At 27.1% G+C, this 22,182-nt stretch overlaps 2 protein-coding genes and 1 non-coding gene across 6 annotated transcripts; all 3 read right to left on the bottom strand.

Annotated features, from left to right (window-relative positions):
• Window positions 1-5,036: 5,036 nt before the first annotated feature.
• TRNAK-CUU lies at window positions 5,037-5,109 on the bottom strand. Its single transcript has one exon. It is a non-coding gene; the product is annotated as a tRNA-Lys (tRNA).
• A 442-nt stretch (window positions 5,110-5,551) lies between these two features.
• On the bottom strand, window positions 5,552-8,662 carry LOC120092677 (probable aquaporin TIP2-2). The gene is given in 7 exon segments (XM_039050826.1): window positions 5,552-5,850; window positions 5,853-5,892; window positions 5,895-6,044; window positions 6,046-6,105; window positions 6,108-6,146; window positions 7,305-7,555; window positions 8,427-8,662. Coding segments are annotated over 7 exon segments (750 nt in total). The 5' UTR covers window positions 8,554-8,662; the 3' UTR covers window positions 5,552-5,767.
• Window positions 8,663-15,097: 6,435 nt separating this feature from the next.
• On the bottom strand, window positions 15,098-20,760 carry LOC120068085 (pentatricopeptide repeat-containing protein At5g66520-like). Of its 4 annotated transcripts, none has more exons than XM_039019781.1 (6): window positions 19,021-20,760; window positions 18,827-18,917; window positions 18,606-18,692; window positions 17,506-17,609; window positions 16,244-16,428; window positions 15,098-15,859 (listed from the first exon to the last, which is right to left on the bottom strand). In XM_039019781.1, the coding sequence occupies exon 1, from the start codon at window positions 20,722-20,724 to the stop codon at window positions 19,129-19,131; it is 1,596 nt and encodes a 531-aa protein (XP_038875709.1). In that variant the 5' UTR covers window positions 20,725-20,760; the 3' UTR covers window positions 15,098-15,859; window positions 16,244-16,428; window positions 17,506-17,609; window positions 18,606-18,692; window positions 18,827-18,917; window positions 19,021-19,128. The 4 variants fall into 4 exon arrangements, with proteins under 4 accessions (XP_038875709.1, XP_038875708.1, XP_038875711.1 ...); XM_039019780.1 differs by having other exon boundaries at window positions 16,255-16,428; XM_039019783.1 differs by lacking the exon at window positions 16,244-16,428 and having other exon boundaries at window positions 18,782-18,917.
• Between the last annotated feature and the right edge of the window lie 1,422 nt (window positions 20,761-22,182).

Here is a 22,182-nt window from a genome sequence, read left to right as displayed (position 1 = left end):
TATTCACTTTGACAACAATACGGATTCATTGAGAGTAATATTATTGGTTTGTTATTTATCTTTAAAAAATATAGTATTATATTATAAATATGAAAATGGAAGAACTTCAAAGTTTTAATTTATAAAAGATGTTATTAATATACTCTTCTTTTACAATAATGAGATAGAGGATCGAATCTCTAACCTTGAGTTATAGTCTTTTTCGTTATTAATATCGTAGCAAATTTTATTTAACTATACTAATATATTAATTAGTTTTTTTCTTCCTTTGAAAGAAATATCTTTTTTTAAGAAAAATATCTTAACTAGTTGATCCATAGAGATTAGGAGTAGATATTAAAATCTTAATATAAGAAATTATGAATAATTTGTTGTAGAGACGGAGAAAAAAACAAATCTATTATTTTAGTTTAACAATTATAGGAATAGAGACATATTTCACCGAAAGTGAAATATAATCCACTGTTCTTATAGTATAATAAATATAAGATATACAAATTTGAACATCCGGACTTAAGTATAAGTTGAAAATTAAGAATTTTATTTTCTGACAATTTTTCTTTAATATAACATATCTTGAAATTGAATTTGTATTTCAATACGTCATGGGTAGGTGTTTTAACAGTTATATGCTCATTGTATTTTGACACTTCTTCTTAATTAATATTCTTTAATTTCAACTGAGATGATTTTGGTTTAATTGGATTTAAGCTATTCCTTCTTTTATTTTAAATTTGTAATATATAGTGGAGACAATATTTTTACGTGAAGTTATAAAGTTCAAACCACGTTAAATTAAATATTTGGTGTCAGCTTTCTTAAATTATTTTAATTTTTTTAATTTATCGATGGATTTAATAATAAATATCTTAAATATTCATTAATTAAGGTTATAAAACTTATTTTAACATTTGAACACCTAATTCTAATTTCATTTGACCTATGCTCTCTCTCGGCTTCGACAGTCAATTATTTGGTATATTAGGCTTTGAAGGTTTGGAAATTCTAGAGCATATTTTACCTACCTCTTCAAAGACTTAGACTTGGACTTGGTCTATCTCTATCTTATGCATTTCTCTCTCTCATAAGAAAATATTTTCAAACATCAACTACTCTCTTTCTAATAAGAGAAAATCTTTACTTTCACTCACCAAACATTAGTTTAGACTTGAGAGAGAGAGGTAAATTAAGTTGGTAAGAAAATTTTATATCAAAATATAGAAAAATAATTTTCATTCTATTATTTTGATTTGGTGAACAAAATATAGCGTAAGGTCAATGTCATACCTAATGTAAAAAAAAAAAACAATTATTGTTGAAAATAGAACTAAATAATAGTATACTTCTATGAAGTGCATATAATTGTCTACATTGAATTTGAAAATTGTGAATTAAAGACAAGAATTTCAAAATTATTTTTCTTTGCTTTCATGGGTTTCATTTCTTTTTAGAAATTATTAAATTTTTGTTTGTATTTAAAAAATTGATAAATGGATCCCTTTCATTATAGAGATATTAGTAACTATATTTCTTGAATTTAAATTTAAGAAGGGATGGGGTGAATTTAGACTTGACAAAATAAACCAAAAATCAGACTAAAATAATATAAGATAGGATAAGATTTAATCCTAATTTGTTTGGAAATAAGAAAAATTCATATCCTAATCTTAGTAGGATTAAGATAAACTTTAAATTAGATTCCCGATTAATCTATAACTCCATATGAGGTAATTAACAAAAAAAATCTGACTTCTTCTCATGTTCTACAATTCTCTCCATCTTTGACTTTGACATTGAAACCTTTTTTCTTTCTTTGATAGGTTCCCTTATCTCCAAATGACAAATTTATCATTATTGTCATGTAAATATTCGGATGCATTTTTTCTTATCCAAATTTTGACATCAAACAAGAACTAAAATTGAACTCTAACTTATTTTTCTAAGTTTTCAGCTCAGAAACCAAATGGGAATGATTTAATGACATTTTTTTTATTTTTTTTATTTAGTAACCTTTTATTTTTAATTTTTTTCCTCATAAAACCATATCTTTCTTTTCTCTCTCCTTTCAAGTATTACAACTTAAAATAAGATTATGACTTTTGATTCACTATATTACTACTTTTTTTAGTACACTATATTACTACTTTTTTTAGTACACTATATTACTACTTTAATAATATCAAAATAGTATAAGTTTTAAATTTTTTAGCCAAAATTTCAATATTTCTCAAGATTCCATTTTCATTTTTAAAGTTAACTAAAATCTATCTATTTATATATATTTTTGAAAAGGAAATATTATTACACTTCACGCAAATGTAAAAAAGTAATCCTTCCTTGCAATACAAAAGAAAATGATCAGGAAAGCATTCAAATCTATATTTTAACTCAACATAATTGATCTAAATAATAATAATAATAATAATTTTAAAAAAAATCCATTGAAAATATTATTACACTAAAAAGATCCATGGTACTATAACATTATGTTGATTTAAATGGATGTTAACTATTACATTCAAGTTCAACTAATTTGTAAGTTATAACCAATTATAAATTACAAGTCATGAAATTTGACTAAATTAAGGTTGATTGAATGATCTCATTTTTTGTATTACGAACAAAACAATATTGTTCTAGAAAATTTTGTTAATAATTAAGTTGTTGTTGGATATATATCAAGAATTCCAAACACTAGTAAGGTGTCATGTAGAATGCCAAATTTGATATGACATTTCATGCTTTTGGACATTGAATATTAAATTTCCTTTGTGTGTTCTCTATGATCAAATTATTATATCTTATCTTTATGTTGGAAAATCCACTTCCATTAACTTACTTTTCTTGAGCCATAATTATTCCATGTGCAATTCTTGTTAACATCTTTCTAAACAAGTATTATTAATTTAAATGCAAAGGAAATAATCATTTATTTGATTATTAATCTTATCCAATTATTTTTTTAATCACAACAATGTTGTCCTATGACATATTGATCTTGATCCATATTTTATTCTAAAATAAATTTGAAAATCTAAAAATAGTTAGAAATTAGATAATCATTTTGTTTTTTTGTTTTTTCATTTTTAAAAGTTGAACTTATTTATTTGCAATTTTTTTTTTTAATTATATTGATATTTTTTTCATTTTTTCATTTTCAAATTTTAGTTTAATTTTTAAAATATTGATTAAAAAAAGTACATAACAAAAGCAATAATTTAGATGGGAAAGAATGTTTATAGGATTAATTTTCAAAATTTAAAAACAAAAAATCAAATCATTACACTTAAGGCGGGTAACCATTTGGTTTTAATTTTTGAAAATTAAAAAAAAAAATTAAATCATTACACCTATGATCTCTTTGATAACCATTTGGTTTTTGCTTTTTGGTTTTTAATTTTTGAAAATTAAGCCTACAAACACTCATTTTATCTCTAGGTTTATTGTTTTGTTATCTATTTTCTACTCATGTTTTTAAAATTCAGGCCAAAATTTGAAAATTACAAAAAGTAATTTTTAAAAACTTATTTTTGTTTTTAGATTCTTACTAAGAATTCAACTCTTATATTTAATAAAGATCCAAACAATGGTAATATATATATATATATATAATTAAAAAAACAAAATGGTTATCATCAAACAGGTCTAAGTTTTTGTCTCTAATTAACTTCTGTACTGAAATATTCTGAGAGAAAGAAAACTTATTTTCACAAAAGATTTTTTTTTTTTCATTTTTTAGATCAATATGTTGGTACATTTGATCACAATTTCAATGAGTCAATAAAGACAGAAAAAAAAAAAAAAAACTTTTCTTTCAGTACACAGAGAAATGAAACCTTGAAAAAGGCATAATTTAGGAATTAGGAATTATAATACATATCATATCCAAAAAACATGAGTGATGTTCCTTAAACATGTTGTCAAATCAGGCCATTTTTTATCTCCATGTGTGCTTCAAATTAGTCTTTATTTCTCCACTAGAAATTTTTGTAGCACATTTTATTAAATTTTAGTTATATTATATGTTAATAAATTTGACTGGAAGATGACAGACACAACCCAAAAATCTGGCCAACCTTATCAAGAAAACAAGTCTGCTAATGATTTTGTTGAGAAAGAGAAGCGATTAGAAATGAGAATTGTCCCCCCAGAAAAAGAACCATGTTGAGTTATATTTTCTGACTACATAATCTTTATGCATCTTTCTATCTATCTATATATATTAATTAAACTAATAATGTCAAAGAAAAAAAAAGTTAAATTCTGAAGATTATCAATATCTTACTCAGAGAAGTCGAATGCTGCTGAAGATATTCTTTTCCTTGCATCTTAGATGAATGTTCTATGGTTTTCTTTTTATAATAAGCTTGAAATAAAGTTACTCGTACCCTTGCAACGACGGAGACCTAGCTTTCTGGTTATATTTTTTTGTATTGTCTCTTTCCTGATCGAGGGGTCAAAAGGGCTTTTTTGGTTTGGTCTTTCCTGAATAGGGTGTCTCTGCTTTGTCACCTTGACTATATTTAGTTTTTCTCCCGCTTTCAATATATTTTCTCTTTAAAATAATGAAAAGTTAAACTATTTCAATCTTAGACCATGTACTTTTAAATGCCCAATTTTAATCTATATATACTTTCAATAAATCTCAATTTTAGTCTCTAAAAGTGAATGTTTATCAAAATTGGTTTAACAAAAATCATAATTTTCAGGTAAGAAAATATAATATGAGAAAATTTATAGTAAAATTATTTATAGATAATAAAAAGTTTTTGAAAAAATCAACAATCTAATTTTTTTTTTTTTTTAATTACATAGACTAAAATTAGACATTTAAAAATATAAGAGTAATATTGAACAAGTTTTAAACCATATGAACCAAAATAATACTTTAAAACTATATTAAAAAAAAAAATTGTCACACGACATACTAGAGTTGAATAATTCGGCAAAATAGAAACATGAATGAGGCTTAGTCGCAACATAACTACAATAAAAGCATGGAAGGACATATTTGTAAATTTAATAGGGGGAAAAAACGCCCACCGTGGGTTCGAAACCCACGACCACAAGGTTAAGAGCCTTGCGCTCTACCGACTGAGCTAGACGGGCCTTTTTAAATTAAAAATCTTAATATTTATATCTTTTCTTCTTTAAAAATATTTTTTTAAATAAATCTTTGTTTTTTTCACAGTGATCACCAACGCATTATGATCTTATTTCAAAAGATAAATAAATGCTTTCGTTGAAATTAACCATATAAAATTTATATACTTAATTACTTCTATCAATTTTTTATATTATATATATCAATTTTTTAAGAGATTTATACTATAAATGATGATATATAATATAAAAATTTACTTCTATTGTATAAACGATGTCTTTATGTATTTTAATATTTGTATTAACTTTTTATTTACGATGATTCAACTCTTTATTTTATTTTTTCAGAAATCATCCATAAATATTCTTTTAAACTCTACATAAAATATCATATCCTAACTATGGTAATTCAATTTATTTTGATAAGAATCATTCAACGACCCCAGTATAAAACCATAACTAAACACATAAATACTAATTTACACTTTTTATTAATTGACAAATAACAACACAGAACCTAACAAAGTACGTTGACAAAAGGGAAAGACCTCAGAAGAAAAAACGAGCAAATAAGAAAATTACAATTCTTTTCCCAATAAAAAAAAAAAAAAAAAAAAAAAAAAAAAAAAAAGCACACAAACAATAATAGAAATTAATTGGGATTTTAAGCATAATCACAGATGACAGGAACAGGGGCATAAGAGGAAATAAAGATATCGCCATAGATAAGGCCAGCAAGCCCACCACAATAAGTGGGCCGACCCAATAGATCCAAATTTGAGAGAAAGTCTCCCGCTAACAACAGCTGGGCCGAAAGAACGGGCCGGGTTCATGGACCCACCGCTAAATGGGCCGGCAGCGAGGATGTTGGCACCAACAATGAAGCCGATAAGCAAATTGGGGCAATGGTCCAAGAGAGCCCCTTTTTTGGGGTCTGCGGCTTGTAGCGTAAACTGTGTACACCAGACCGAAGGTGATTATTATCTCGAATACTACTCCTTCAAAATGCTCCCAGTCCCGCCGCACGCCGTGGTAGGAATACTCTGTAAATTTAAACAATTTTTTTTTAATAATTACCTTTTTTTTTTAAGTTTCGCATAACAAATTATATATATATATATATATATATATATATAATATATATATAACATTTTGGGTTAATTTTTATTGAAATTAATTATAACAAATATAATAATTTTAATATAAAAAATTATGTGAATGATAGTAAAAAAATTTAAAGAGAAAAAAAATCAACAATAAAGCTAAAAAAGAAAAAGAAAAAGATCAACAACAAAGCTAACCAAAGAGATTAGATTTAAGATTATTAAAAAATATAATAATCAATATTGGACATTTGAAAGGATTGAATCCTTAAAAACTATGATATCATTATCATCTATATATTTTAAGAGTTGTTTCGTTTAAGTCTTCGTACTTTTTAATAAAACTAGTATTATATATTGTTAATTTAAAATTTATTTTATTAAAATGGACAAATTTATAATAAAACTTTTCAACTTTCAACTTAAAAAAGAAATATACACCAAATTTTAGGTGGGAAATATTAATATAAACTGAATTTATTTTAGAAATGCTAATGCTAATTTTACAATAAATATTAATTTTAAATTTTATTAAAAGTATATGATTAAATTTAAATATTTAAAAGTAGAAAGGTTAAATAAAATAAGTCTTGATATTTTAACTTAGAAAGATTCATAAATATTTATGAGTGTCGAATTTATATTTTTTTATATAATTTATAATTATAAATATATCTTGAAGCCTAATGTAGTGGATTAGATTTTAAAATTAATTTAGGATTTATTAAATAATTTTTATGTAAAATATAACTATTTGAAAGTCTAGAATATTTAATTTAATACTTAAAAGACAAGGATAAAAATAAAAAAATATATACAAAATTAGATAGATTGGAAGAAGAAAATAAAATTTGTTGGTACTATATTAAGCCAATCATGATTGGTTTTAAAGAATTGGAAATTGTTGACTTTGAAAACGACAGAAGGATGTTTTTGCAATTGGCTTTATAAATAAATATATCCAACAAATATTTAAAATCGTAATTACCAACTCCAAATCGCCAATGCAGTTTATTGTTTATTTACCGTTTTTTATTATAAAAGATATTATTGGATTGGTTATAAGATTTAAGAAAATTAATTTAACAATTTATTTACTTTGCCGTTGGTAACGAATTGAAGGAGGAGGCAGGCAACAATGGAGCCAAGCAATTGGGCGATCCAGTAGAACAAGCCGGTCAAGATGGTGATGTTGCCGCCGATGGCCAACCCGAAGGTCACCGCTGGGTTCAGGTGGCCACCGGAGATGTTTGCTGCCATTGACACACCGACAAATAGGGCAAATGCATGAGCCACCGCCACCGCCACCAAACCCGGTGCATCCAATGGCGCATCAGATGTCAACTTACCTACACGTCACACCGTCAATCCAAATCAGTAGAACAGCTCTCGAAAGGTTTAACATGTAACTATTAATATCAATTAAACCTAAATACCTTGACTTTCAATTTTATATCTAATAGATCGATAAATTTTTATAAGTGGTATAATAAGTTTTAATTTTTAGATTTATATCTAACAAATTCTTAAAAAAAATGAAAATTTATAAAATTACAAAATAACTTAAAGTTTGTTAACCAAACCTATAATTTAACAAATTAAAACACATTTAACTAGTTAAATATAAGAACTCATTTTTAAATCTCTTCAACAGATTTGAACTAAAAATGTGTCAATTTTAATCCGTAAGAGTTTAACACTAATTAATATATACCATTAAAAAGATTCATAAATTCATATTTATTCATCGAAAATAAAATTATAAAATTATAAAATTATGACAGATTTCTTCGTTTTCAATTTTGTATCTAATATATTCTTAACATTTTGATTTAATGTCTAGATAATTCATTGAATTTTTTAATTTTGTATCTAATAAATTTTTGACTTATTTAATATATTTGCAAAATGAACATTATAAAATTATATATACTCAGTCATAAACATAAACAATGTCTAATAAATAACTAAACATATAATTTAACGAATAGAAACAAATTCAATTATAACTAGCACAAGGCTGCAAGCAACCACTCCTTTTTACTAATTATCTCATTAACAAAATTTAACAATAGCTGTGATTAAATATATTATCATACACACACATATGAGGACTAAAAATAAATTTTACGGAAAGATCTCTAAATTTTCAACATTGTGTCTAATTAATTTTAAAAAATAAAAATAGTTAAAAGGGAAGTAAAGAGAGTTGAAAGAGACCGTAGGCGATGGCGGAACCGACGCCGGCGAAGACGAAAAGGAGAGTGGCGATAAATTCAGAGAGATAAGCTTTAAGAGAAGCCGCACTGAAGGAATCGGCGGCGGAGCCCACGGCCAACTTCACCATTTTCGGCGACGGAGATCGAAGAAGAGTTTGAAGAGAGAGAGAGAGAGAGAAGAAGAAGAAGAAGAAGCTAGAAGATTCCGGCGGAGTTAGGGATGGTCTCAGAGCAGGGAAGTTACGGGGTTTTTATAACACCAAAGCAACGTCGTTTTGATTTAATTTTAAATTTTTTTTAAATTATTTATTTTATTGGAATTGCATTGAGAGTGAGAGTGAATTTTGTGGTTGAAAACGATGAGAGAGAGAATTGGCACGGTGCCGACCAAACCGCCCTCCCCTCTCTTTCGTTACTTCGATTTTTTTCCCCTCATTTTTTATGGGGTTAATTTCTCAAATTTTTGTCATTTCTTTCCAAATCATAATTGATGTAAAAAAATATCTATTTTAATTTGGGGTTGTATTAATTAAGATGTTGAACTAGTAATTAATTGTATTAATTTTAACTCTTGATTTTATTAGTATATTAACTTATATCATCTATTATGTTTTGTTTGAATATATATTATGTGGGATTTATAATTTTATTAATTAAGTCTCTAAGCTAAGCACAAAAATTTGGACTTTCAAATAGAGTTTCTTTTGAAAATTATACATATCAATTTTAATTGTCCATTTTGTTAATTTGTATATGTGTATAAGGATGGATGAAACAACAATTTTTAAAGGTAATTTCAATAAATGCTTTAATTTACAATAATTTTTTAACGAAAAAGTGTAAATTGATATACTTAATAAAATTCATAATTTAAATTGATATACAATTCTCAAAATATATAGTAATATTGATATTTTTTCCATGATTCAAGTTTGATGAATTCACAAAGATAGGCGTTATATTTATTGAATATAAGTCAACTAATTAATTGACATACTTAATTGTTGTGTTAGGTTCATTTTGGATTTTTCTTTTTTCTTTTTTCTTTTTTTGTTCTAATTATATATAGGATATGTTGAACTTCTATTGAATTATACTCCAAGTTAGACATTTTATTTGTAACTATATAAATTTAGTTTTAAATTTAGCGTGTAGTTGATTTAACTTTTCAAGTGTTTAATTTTAAAAATTGAAATATTTGACGGCCCCTTAAAATAGTTTTAAATAACTTTCAAAGTTATTTTAAACCTTTTTATCAAAAGAATTTAAATAAAAATTAATTTTTTTAAAAGCATATTTTTTTTCTAGTCAATTAAAAAAGATCCTTAATCTTTGTAATTTTAAAATTTTAAATTATTATAATCTCTTATGCAAATAAAGTCAATAATTTGATTTTTACCTCGTAGAAACCCTAACTAAATAGATTAAAAGAATAGACAAGTTTAATATAGCAAACTTCAATATAGCTAAATTAATTTTAAAATATTATACCATGTTGCAAAATTGAGAAAAAAAATGAAAAAGAAAACAATATTAATAGAAAACATGTGTAAAATATTTACCATGGTAATAGATTGTAGGGTAGAACTGTGAAATTTTATCCTATCACAAGGATGAAATGAAAAACTTTAAAAATAATTGGAGCTAAATTGAAATTAAATTAAAATGACAAGAACCCAACTAAAATATTAAAAATTATAGGGATGAAATTAAAATTAAAAAGAAATGAAGGAGGGCAAATTGGTAATTTAGTTTTGGTACTAATCTAACTTTGAAGAAATAAAACTTCTGGTTGGCATTAAAAGAATGTGAATGATGGGGTTGGGATGTGTGACAGCTTTATTGGCATTATAATAAAGTAAAAGTTCAACTTTTCCATTTTATTTTAGACATAGAGATTGGAATGTTCTGGAGAGGATTAGGAATTTCTACAATAAGACAAGGATCATTCTTCAATATTTTATGTTGCTTTTAATTAAATTAATCCTAAGGGGGTTCTTATATATATATATATGCACACATTCAAATATATTCTTTTTTTCCTGTTCTTGTTATTATATCTAAATTAATTATTTTTAAGGTTAAAAATCATTTTTGCTGTATGAATTTTCATTGATATAATAATATAATTAATCTTAAACTTTCATACGTAATAATTTAATTTTTATATATTTAATTTTGTATCAATAGCTCATTTAATATCTATTTGATTTTTGTTTTTTAAAATCAAACTTATAAATACTCTTTTTATCTATAAATTTCTTTGTTTTGATATTTACTTTCATCGTTATTTTTAAAAATCAAGTTAGATTTTGAAAATTTTAAAAATATTTTCAAAAAGTAGGTTTTGTGTTTTAGAATTTGATTGAGAATTCAAATGGTTTTTTTTTTTCAAGAAATGTTATAACTATAATATGAAATCTCGGAGAAAACGAGCATAAATTTCAAAAACATAAAACTAAAAACGAAATTGTTATCAAAATAGACCTTAATTTTTGTTATTTAGTAGGTAATAAATTAATTCCTATTTTTCCAAATTTGTAAAAAAAATTAATTCCTACCATAGTGATATTTGGTACTTGGTCCTTGATGAGGTTTAATATTTCTATTTTTTCTTTTTTTCAACATTATTCTTTAGGCTACCGTTTACTTAATTGAAACCCCTTTTTAGTAAAATTTTTGTGAGCTAAATTTTTTGTTTGCTCTGGTAATCTTTCATTTGTCTTCTCAATAAAATAAGTTGTTTATAAAAACTTACCATAAAAAGTTCTATCACAATTAAATTTAAATCTTTATTATTTAATACTGAGTCCCTATGTAAATAGATTCATTAAATCTTAACAATAATTTTTTGAATAAAGACAAAATCGTTATATATTCTAAAGTACATGAACTAAATTCTTATGTAATAAAATTCATGGATTAAATTACTACAAAATTAAAAACATAGACATTAAATCCTAATAAATCAAAATTTATGAACTAATTATTACTTTCATTGAAGTTTAGGGCATAAACCAAAAGTGATTTTAACCTCTTTTTTATTATTATTCTTACACTTACAAAACTTTACAGTTGATTTACATACAATTTCTATATGAGGATAAATCTTACATTAGAGGAATGGTAGGATAGGATATGTTTGCATAACTAGGGTAGTTTTTATAGACAATAAAGTGTTGGTTCATTTATTTTAATGTTAGTGTAATTTGTAAATAATATCTAAAAGATAATTTATCATAGTAAATCATTATCTTTCTTTCTTTTTTCTTTTTTCTTTTTTTTTTTTAATGTAAATGTAAAAATGTATACTTTGTAAAGAGCTAACAATGTCTTGGCTAGTTTTTTTCTTCCTCCTTTTTGAAACTTAACTACTTAATTATGCATAAATTGACTTTTAAATCATAATCCTATATTTTAATTTGTACATTTACAAAATAATAATAATAATAATAATGTTGTGTTCTTGTCAATATTTTTGCAACCGGAAAAAAAGTTATAAATATTTTGTAAATAGTGTTATTTTAGAGTAATTATTTTAAATGATAAATCTGTTGAAAATATTTTCAAGAGTATAACAAAATGTCACCGTCTGTCAGTAATAGACCACGATTGACATTTATCATTGACATTCATAGATGTTCCATCATAGCAAAATGTCACTGTTTATAATTTTTTTTTTATATTTATAAATAAATTAGTTCATTTTATTTTATTTAAAAACGACCTTGTTTTTAAAGAATATATTTAAATTCTTTAAAAAAATTTCGAAGATAATCCACGTGAAATGTTCCATCATCCGAAATTTTTAAACAAAACTTTTGATTTTCCCTCCTTTTTTTTAAGAACTTGATTTCCTTTTTTCCCCCTCTTTTTGATAAAGTGCGTATGTGACAGAATTATGCTCTATCCACTTATATTTAACGGATATATATATAGTAATAAAAAAAAATTATATTAAATTAAAATTGATAATTTTGGGTGAATAATCAGATTTTAAAAGACGAAATTGTGACACGTTGACATTACAGAACCCGCGCAATAAACTTGGAATTCACCGTCCATGAAGCTAATTATGGTGTGAATTCCACAAAGGGTCCATTAGTAGAGTTTTAGTGGGGTTTTTATTATTTATTTATTTCAATATATATATATATATATATATATTAATAATGTAATTGATGGATTAATTAATCCACGATCAAATGACAGGTAATGATAATTATATTAAAAAGTGGTCGGTTTTAAATTTATTCATCAATTATTTCAGCGAAGCATATATATGTTATAAAATGGGCACAGCCTATCAATTGGATACTCCAACTACTACATCCAATAAATAACCATGAAAATAATTTAAACAAATTTTTATGTTTTATTTCATTTATATATATATAAATAGATATAATTCTTAATTGAATCAAATGCTCGATGGGTTTGATAGCATTTATAAAAACCTCACATTTATATTAAATATAAAAGATTTCATTACGACAATTAGACTTGGATAGCCTAAGTTACTAATCGATTTCATTCTTGAATTAATCCAATCATGCAATGTTATAAACAGACTATTCTAAATAACCGGTTAATTTACACACGTGTTTTGATTTTTGCTAATTGACGATTAACACACAATTACATGTCACATATCATATACGAATTATATATTATTATATTTGTGTTTGAAATTTCTTTTAGCCAATTTGAACATTTCTTTTGGAGCTAGGCATTTTATAGATTGGATTTGAGTATTTTGTTTGGCGTGAGTATATATATATATTTTTTAATTTTTGAAAAGGGTTGAACAATTTTATAATTCGATTTCAGGATATATTAAATTCATCAATTATTTAATTAAACATTGACTTGAAGAAAAAGAAAAGGAAAAAATTTCCCAACTTTTAGGTTTATCCGTTTCTATTTATAAAAATCCAAGTCATTGTTTAATTTATTTTAATGTTTTTATTTGTAAAATTTGTTCCAAATAACAATCTTAGCCATTATTGTTAAATTATTCACATTACGTCCAATTTGAAGTAAGTTTTAATTATATTCTTAGATTTTAAAAATTTTAGTTTCTACACTTTTTAAAATTTGTTAAATAAAATCCCTTAAACATTGAAATTGATTAAAAAAAATTGTTATATTAATTTTTACCACGTTAATGTTTATTTATAAAATAAAAACCCTTAAAAAATGAGTCAATTTTTACTTATCAACTACTACATTAATTTAAATGATACTATAAATAATATTACATATATTTTAAAACTTTTACATATTAGCCGCAATGCCAATTTTTATCTTATATATATATATATATTCTTTTACAGATATTTTTTGGAATAAATTTGAAAATTCAAAAGTGAAAATTTAAAGTTTGGATTAAACTTTACCACAAAGTGTGACTATTTTGTATAATTTTGACCAGTTAAATTCTAATATTTCATTTCAGACAAAAGAAAAGAAAACTCATGTCACTGCATAAACTGATTCTAAACCACATGATTATCAAACTCAAGAACTTGTGGCTCAAAATTTTTGTAAAATTTAAAACAAAAGTTTAATGACAAGGTCGGATAAAACCAAATATTTCGAAAATTGTCATATAGTTAATCAAATTGATAATTTGGAAAACAATAAAATAATTCGTTCGATTAAAATTTGAAGTAATATTAGGGGTGGCTTTTCATTATTTTATTTTTTTTAGAACATTTTAATGATGGTATCGACGTCTTCCATTTTCTTCAGCTTTTAAAGATAGATTAATTGATTAAAAAAATAACAAATGCATAATGATGATTGATGCATTGATTTGGAGAAGACAACTAATACTTATAATTGGCCACTTTATTTTATGCAAACTATTATAATGCTTCATATTGTTAATTTTGAGCGAAAGTATGCACCTAATAAAAAATTGATAAGAGACCTCCAAATAAGAGAGAGAGAGAGAGAGAGAGAGAGGAAGAAAAAAAAGGGGGGGGGGGTGTGGAAATAGAGAGTTTTCTAAGCTTAAATTAATGAAAATTACATACATGACTACATTATAAATATAAACTTGAAAAATAATTGCTCCTACCTTGACAATGATGACAAATAAAAAGAGAGGACAAAAGGGAAACTAAACTAAAATAAACTCGATTCATAAAGATGTAAGGGACATCAAATCAATAGTTTATTTTCAAGCAAGATAGAGAATATTCTAACTATATATATATATGCCTATGTATGATTTTCTAATACTCAACTAATTTAAATTTGCTATCGGATAAACTAATTTGGTCTCAAACTTAAAATTTCCATTAAAACGAGTAAAAGATCCGAATATATCATTAACTAGATAGAAAAAAAAAGAAAGTAAACTGAATAAATAAATATTTTGAACATTAAATGGATATATATACATACACACAGTAGGGATGGGATGATTCGAACCACATACTGGATGTTAATTGAACTATGCTCTTAGGTAAATGAATATACACACAATTTTTGAGTGCGAGGATTAAACCTTAGACTTTGAGGTTGATATTACAAGTTCATACCAATCGAGTTGCTCACGTTGGTAAATGAATAAATAATTGGTCGTAGGCATGTCACTTTTACATTTAAATTTCAATTACCCACTTTCAACTTACATTCATATGTAAATTTTAGGGATAAAAGTAAAATTTCAACCCATTTGAATTTTATATCAACATGAACACAACTCATTGGTACACTATTTTTTCTTTTGAAGGCTTACATTTTTACATCTTTTTTAGTACATGTAAAGTATGGATATTTAAACCTCCGTTTACAAGAAAAGTACATGTCAATCTCATGAGCTACATACACTTTGTCACGTTTCTATCACTATTGAACTAATAATAACATAGTAATAATAATAAATCTATAAGAAGTTTATAAAACTCAAGTTCCATTTAGTAACCATTTGATTTTTTGTTTTTGGTTTTGGAAAATTGAGCACATTTTCTCCCAATTTCTTACAATGATTTGCATCTTTCTTAAGTATAATTGTCAAATTCTAGAAACAAAAACAAGTTTTTAAAAGCCATTTTTTTAGTTTTCAAGATTTTGCTTAGTTTTTTAAACTATTGGTAAAAGGTAGATACCAAAGAAGAAATTTGGAGGTAGAAATAATGTCTATAGACTTAATTTTCAAAAACAAAAAATCAAATGGTTACTAAACGAGGTCTTAGAGACGTGATTCAATTGAAGACTATCTACAATAAATTGTGACCTTGACAGATCCCAGAAAGCAAGAGAAGAATCCGCTTAAAAAGATAAAATACATATATTGCATCTTAGAAGAATCAAAATAATAGATAGTTGGGAAAAAAATGCTTGAAATTCAGATACCTTTTACTATTTGGTAATTAGGAACTTGAGCTTTGGCCACCAACTGGGTTTTTAGAACTCCTAATCCTGCACAGCATATTTGAAGAATAAGAACACAGTATCAGATCAAGAACAATAGGAAAAAATCATTTAACCCTTTTTTTTTAGTGGTGTTTAATAAAGTAGTAAAAAAAAAAGTAATGAAAATAAGCACTTAAGAGTCTGTTTTTAGAAAAACTGTTTTTTTCTCAAAAAGTACCAAGCACTTTAACAGAAAAATTAATTAGAGTTCATACTGTCAAAAACGTTTTTCCAATGCCTTGTAATGTAATCAAGTATTTGAGCCAAAAGCATTCTACAAATGCTCTCTCTCAAAGCAATCACAAATAACCTTGAACTAACCAAGTGACAGTGTTTATATTCCAAAAGTGTTTATATAAAAAGGTTTCACATAAAAGCATCACAAATAACCTTGAACTAACCAAGTGACAGTGACATATTGTTAAATCTCCATCAGTCCACATCCATAAGGAGGAAACCCAGTGCTCTGTGATAGAGTAGCCAACTGGTCCCAAGTGCTTTAAAAAGATCTTATCTTAGACAGCCATGAGCATCCAGACCAATTTATACCCACCAGGATCACAGATACTTAGGTACTGATTTATATGATAAGCTATGGTGTAAGCATGTTTGTGAAAGATTATAAAAGGGTTAAAATCACACTCAAACATATTTTTAATCATTTAAGATCAATTTTGATGATATGAAAATTGCATTCAGAAGTTTAAAATTAAACAATAAATTGATTTTACATGATTAAGGAGAGGTTCAAAATGATTTTGAACATGACAAGTAATTTAGGACCATTCTGTTTTATGTTTTCATATTCACTATGTTCAGCGAATATGTGTTTGGCAGACAACCCGAATTCTGTTTTTAAAATTGTTTTCGGATTTTGTGATCCAAACACTGCAAATTTTGAAAACAAAATTTTAATGTTTTCATTGTACCGAGAATTTGAATTTTAAATTTTAAAATGCAGAATTATAATAAATAAAAATAATAACATTTGAAATTTGGTATGTCATGTTATAAACTCAAATCAATCTTTTAAAAATTAAAATAAGCATTATGTAGTATATTATAAATTAGGTCAAATTCCAAATTTGGTCCCTATGGTTTTGATAAAATTAAAAGTTAGTTCATATGGTTTTAAAATTTAGAATTTAGTTCCTATGGTTTGATAATAACTTCATATATAGTTCCTATGGTTTGTTAAATCCTCTTAGATAAGTCCCTACCATAGGAACTATTTAGGAAGCTTTTATCAAACCATAGATGGTAAATTCTAACTATAAATTATAAGACCTAAATTTTAACTTCTTCCAAACCATTGGGACAAAAATTTTAATATATCCTCAAAATAATATAATATTACAAAATAATAATTATACAATTTTTTAATATAAAACCATGTTCATTAAATAAATTAATAATAGTTTATTGTCAACTAATATTTAATGGATAACTACAACTAGTTTGTACTTGTTTAAATTAAAATTCAATTTCTGAATTTTGCTATCAAACACATATCTAAAAATATGAAATACAACTTTGTTATCATCTAAACCCTTATTTTCAAAATTTTGTTTTCAAATTCTCAACCAAACAAATCCTTAACAATTTCAAAATCACATTCAAACATGTCAAAAGTCATTCTCAAGTTCACATACCAAGTTGGGGACTGCGGTCACCTTGCAGGATTGGCTCCACCAACCTATGATTCGTCTTCCATTGATTTTGCAGGCACTAGAGAGCGCCTCTTACTTCCCTATAGCTGCAAGCCACAATTAAGTGTGCATTTAGCATACCTTTTGGGAAGAAAAAAGGATTGTAAATGGAACACTTTATCATATTAATAGTTGTAAGGGCATTCATGAAACTTTATGTAAATTTAAGTTATTCTCAAGTAGAAATCCTACGAAATAAACACAGTTATCAAAATATTTCCAAATATCTACAAAAATATTCCTACAAAACAAACATGATAGTCTAAAGATACCGAACATTTAAAATTCCTAATATATATAATTCCGTGCATCTAAGATTTCGGTTATCTATCTTTCCAAAAACAAACGACCCTTAAATGTTTTTTTAATCGATGTTTAGAATTTCTCAACTTTTTTTTACCTCCGAAAATTTAAAACTGCTGCTCTTCAAGATTTTAACAAAATATTAGTTTTTTTCCCTTGAAGAAAACGTTTAGTTGTCCGAAATATTTTAAAAGACGTGCCAAACATACACTAATGTAGATGCCAAAGTGTTGGTCTACCACCTGTTCAAATAGGGAAACTTAAGAATTCATGTAATAATGATCTACTTCATGTGTGAAGAATGATAGGTATTTCAGATTGTTCTCATTTGTGGAATTGGTCACTCATGCCCCATATATGGTCATACCATTGACTTCAATTAATGAGCACTCTTTTATTTTTTATGCCTGTGAAAGACCGATGGTGCTTCTCAATTACAATATGATAAAAGGGCTTTAGAGAGAATAGGTAGAATCTATAATGGACACCTAGCTAAACTTTAATATCCTACAAATTTCTTTGGCACCTAAAATTATAGGGGTAGACAGATTGTCTCGTAAGATTACTCAAGGTAGGCCCCAACACTCGTGGATATATATTTAAAAAAAGGTTTAGCAGAAGTCTCAGAAAATAAATAAAAAGGCAGCTAACCATGACAGAGAAGAATTCAAAGTCAAAACTTTCAATTACGTCATAGAAGAGTAGTGCAGCTGAACATATAATCATAGATATAGGTTTACCGTGAAGATGATCTGCAGAAGATGTGAATGTTACTCAATGGCTTCGGCAAATGGATGACACCAGAATATCCTCAAAGTATAGGTGATCTACGGGTAAAAGAATATGAAATAAATGAATCACAAGATTTTGTACATATTATTTGATGTATAACAATGAAATGCAAATCATAATTAACCTGCAAAACTTTTACTTGTTAATATCCATCCCCGCCTCATCATACCTTGGCAAGATTACTACGATTTTGTCCTTTCTTTCTCATGTTGGCCTGGCCATGCATTTGACTTTTTCCATCTCGAGCATAACTTTTTAAACTGTAATGAAAAGAATTTGGTTATGCTTTTAAAAGAAATTAATTACTTAGCAACTTGAAGCTATTTTTTTACCAAGAAATGCCACACTTGCAAATATGCGAACCTTGTCGAGAGATAACTCGCTGCCTCTGAATTCATGGAAAAGTATTGAAGTAACCAAATGAAATGTACAACTTCTAAAAGAGTTTCTTCTCCTGTTTGAAAACCATTTCTAAATTACTCGACCAAGTGTCTCCCACTTCACCATTCTAGAAAGAGAACCAAGCATTTCACATATATCTTGCACTTGTGGATGAGAGAGATCGCCAGCAAGAAACTCTTGAACTGTGCCATCAACCTCTAATACACTACAACCTGGGGTTTTCTTCAATTTAGCTTCTGAGAACTTTTTTCTTACCTCCTTTGCCGCCATTTCCCATCCAGCTTCAGAATAGATGTTGTATGAAAGAACTTGGGTACCACAGTCTGATACACCCATAGCTGAAAGCTTTTTCCAAATTCTGTTCCCAATTTCAATATTCCCATATTTTCTACAAGCACCCAGTATTGCTCCCCACACATTTGCATCCACATTACCAAAGCCTCCCATTTTTTCTTCTACAAATTTCTCAGCATCCTCTACCATACCTGCTCTAGCCATAAGATCAACCACACAAGCATGATGCTCGAATTGAGGTTGAACCCCGTAAACAGGATACATTTGGTTGAACAATTTAAGCCCCCTCTCAACCATCTTAGCATGTGTACAAGCAGCAAGGATAACTACAAATGTAGTTTCTGTAGCTTGAGTTCCATTGACAATCATTTTATTAAATAATTCAAGTGATTTCATCACATCCCCATTCATTGCAACACCCGAAATCATTGCATTCCAAGCCCCGGCATCTTTATTTGAAATGCCCTCAAAAACTGCTAAAGCTGATTCGATATAACCACATTTTGAATACATGTCAACCAATGCAGTAGCCAATATTGGGTTCGAGTCCAAACCGTAGCGCTTGGCGTAAGAGTGCATCCAAAGTCCTTGTGTTATAGCACCAAGATGAGCACAAGCAGTAAGAACACTAACAATAACTGATTCATTGGGCCTAATATCTTTCTCTTGCATTTGTCTAAACAAAGAAAGCACCTCTCTGAAGTCACTAACTCGAGAATATGCAGCCATCATAGCGCTCCAAGAAATTACATTCCTCTCAGGCATTTCATCAAACAACACTCTAGCATTCTCAACATCACCAATCTTTCCATACCCATCAACCATCGCCGTCCACACAACTACATCCTTCACAGAACTTTTGTCGAACAATACACGTGCAATTTTCAAATCGAACAAGGAATAAAATTCAACGAGCGCACTCACAACAAAAGGATCATTCTCATATCCAAGTACAATAACATGGGCATGAACCAAATAACCTATTCGCTTCAATTCATGATAAACTAACGCGCAAGCTTTTATCAATGGCGGAAAAGTGTAGTTATTAGCGGAAAACCTATGAACGATCAAATCTAAGTAACACAAAATCGCTTGTTTCGGAGACTGGGATAGAACATACCCTCTGATCATCGAATTGTACATGAAAATATTCCTCTGCTGCAGGTTCTTGAAAATTTCACAAGCGTAAGAGAAAAAAGAACCGCCATTGTAGCCGGAAGTTGCAGCGACGGCGAGCAAAGGTGCGATGGCGTATGGATTTTCGGGAAGGTGGGTCTTGAGTAGGTGGGCATGAATTTGTTTGAGATGTTGCAGGGATTTGGATTTGTGTAAAAGGGGAAGAATGGCGTCGTTAAACGTTTTGTGAATCATTTCAATCGCTGGTTTTTGGGTCAATCGTAAAGAGGGGAAATATGGGTATTTTAGCTTGTCGGTGGGGCTTCAGTTTTTGTTCGGTTCATGCCGGTCGGTTCGGTTAAAGCTGGATTAAGAAAAATGACAAATTGTAAAACCATTTCAAAAGTATGGTGCTAGTTAAAATTGTACTCTCAAACTTTCATTTGTAAAATTTGAGTCTCCATACCTCTAAAAGTGTTAAAATTGGACCCTTATACTTGCAATAAATGTAAAATGACCTATAAATGGTAAAAGTTAAACCTTCAAACTTATACAACTATTATAATTTGTACAATTATGCAAGTTTGAGGGTTCAATTTTAACTGTTATATGAGTTTGATGGCTCAATTTTTAAAATTAACAGTTTAAGGGTATAATTTGCCCAAAAAAAGAAAAAAAGGTGTAGTTGAAGAGACTAGAGAGGAAGGAGATGGAAGTGTTGATGCCAGCACTACTTGAAATTGAAGGTGGAGATTTAGTTTTAGGGCATGTTTGTTTCACGGATGTTGCCATGATTTTAGACAGACATTAAAGATCATTGTTTGTTTCACAGGATTTCACTTTTTAACAACCAGAATATTATTATCCAAAGAACATTAAAACCCACATGGTATGGATTTTTTAATACCTCCAAAGATTTCTATAACTGAAGATGAATAAAGCATCATTAACTAATAAATTAATATCAACTAATCATTACTATTAATTTTAATTAATTACTAAATAAAATTATATTATTTAGGCTTAATAAATTTCCATTCGTTGTAAAATTGAGGAGCACAATGACACACAACAAGAACACGGATATGGAGAAATATAATATAATAAACAATAAATAAATATAAAATATAAAATAACAAAAGTAAAATTATGAAAATTTCTCCAAGTTTTTCACTTTCTCCAATCTTTTTAAGATTGCTCACCAATATGTGCTTCTCTACAAAATCCACCAAATATCATTATTTATAGACAATTTGGCAAGTAGAAGGTGGATTACATGGACACTAATATTGTGTAATCTTGAGACACATGGACAACACTTGGGATAATGGAGAAGTGACACTTGGTCACTAGACACTAAGGATGGACATCTAAATTGTTTCTTTTTTGTAATATTTATAATACTCTTCCTAAGATGCCCATTATATATGAGATACGTCTCATTAAAACCTTATTAGGAAAAATCTAAGGGAAGGAAAAGAATACATGTCTCATATAATTTATACTTCTAAAAGAATACAATATATTTACTTCCTCTAATGAAAACATCACTTAAGATCTCTAAGTCGCCACATTCCAATGTTGTGCACCAATTTTTAAAGGTTGCGGTTAGTTATGATTTTGTAAATAAGTCTGCTAAATTATCATTCGGACAAATTTGTTGTATAGTGATATCAACATTTTCTTCAAGATCATGAGTGTAGAAAAGCTTTG

This window comes from Benincasa hispida, chromosome 12 (genome assembly GCF_009727055.1).
Source record: "Benincasa hispida cultivar B227 chromosome 12, ASM972705v1, whole genome shotgun sequence".
Lineage (NCBI taxonomy): Eukaryota > Viridiplantae > Streptophyta > Magnoliopsida > Cucurbitales > Cucurbitaceae > Benincasa > Benincasa hispida.
This window is presented reverse-complemented; position numbering and strand designations above follow the sequence as displayed.

Bases quoted from the DNA above. Each gene is read 5' to 3' on its own strand.
- LOC120068085 (XM_039019783.1), bottom strand. From the start codon at position 20,724: ATGATTCACAAAACGTTTAACGACGCCATTCTTCCCCTTTTACACAAA.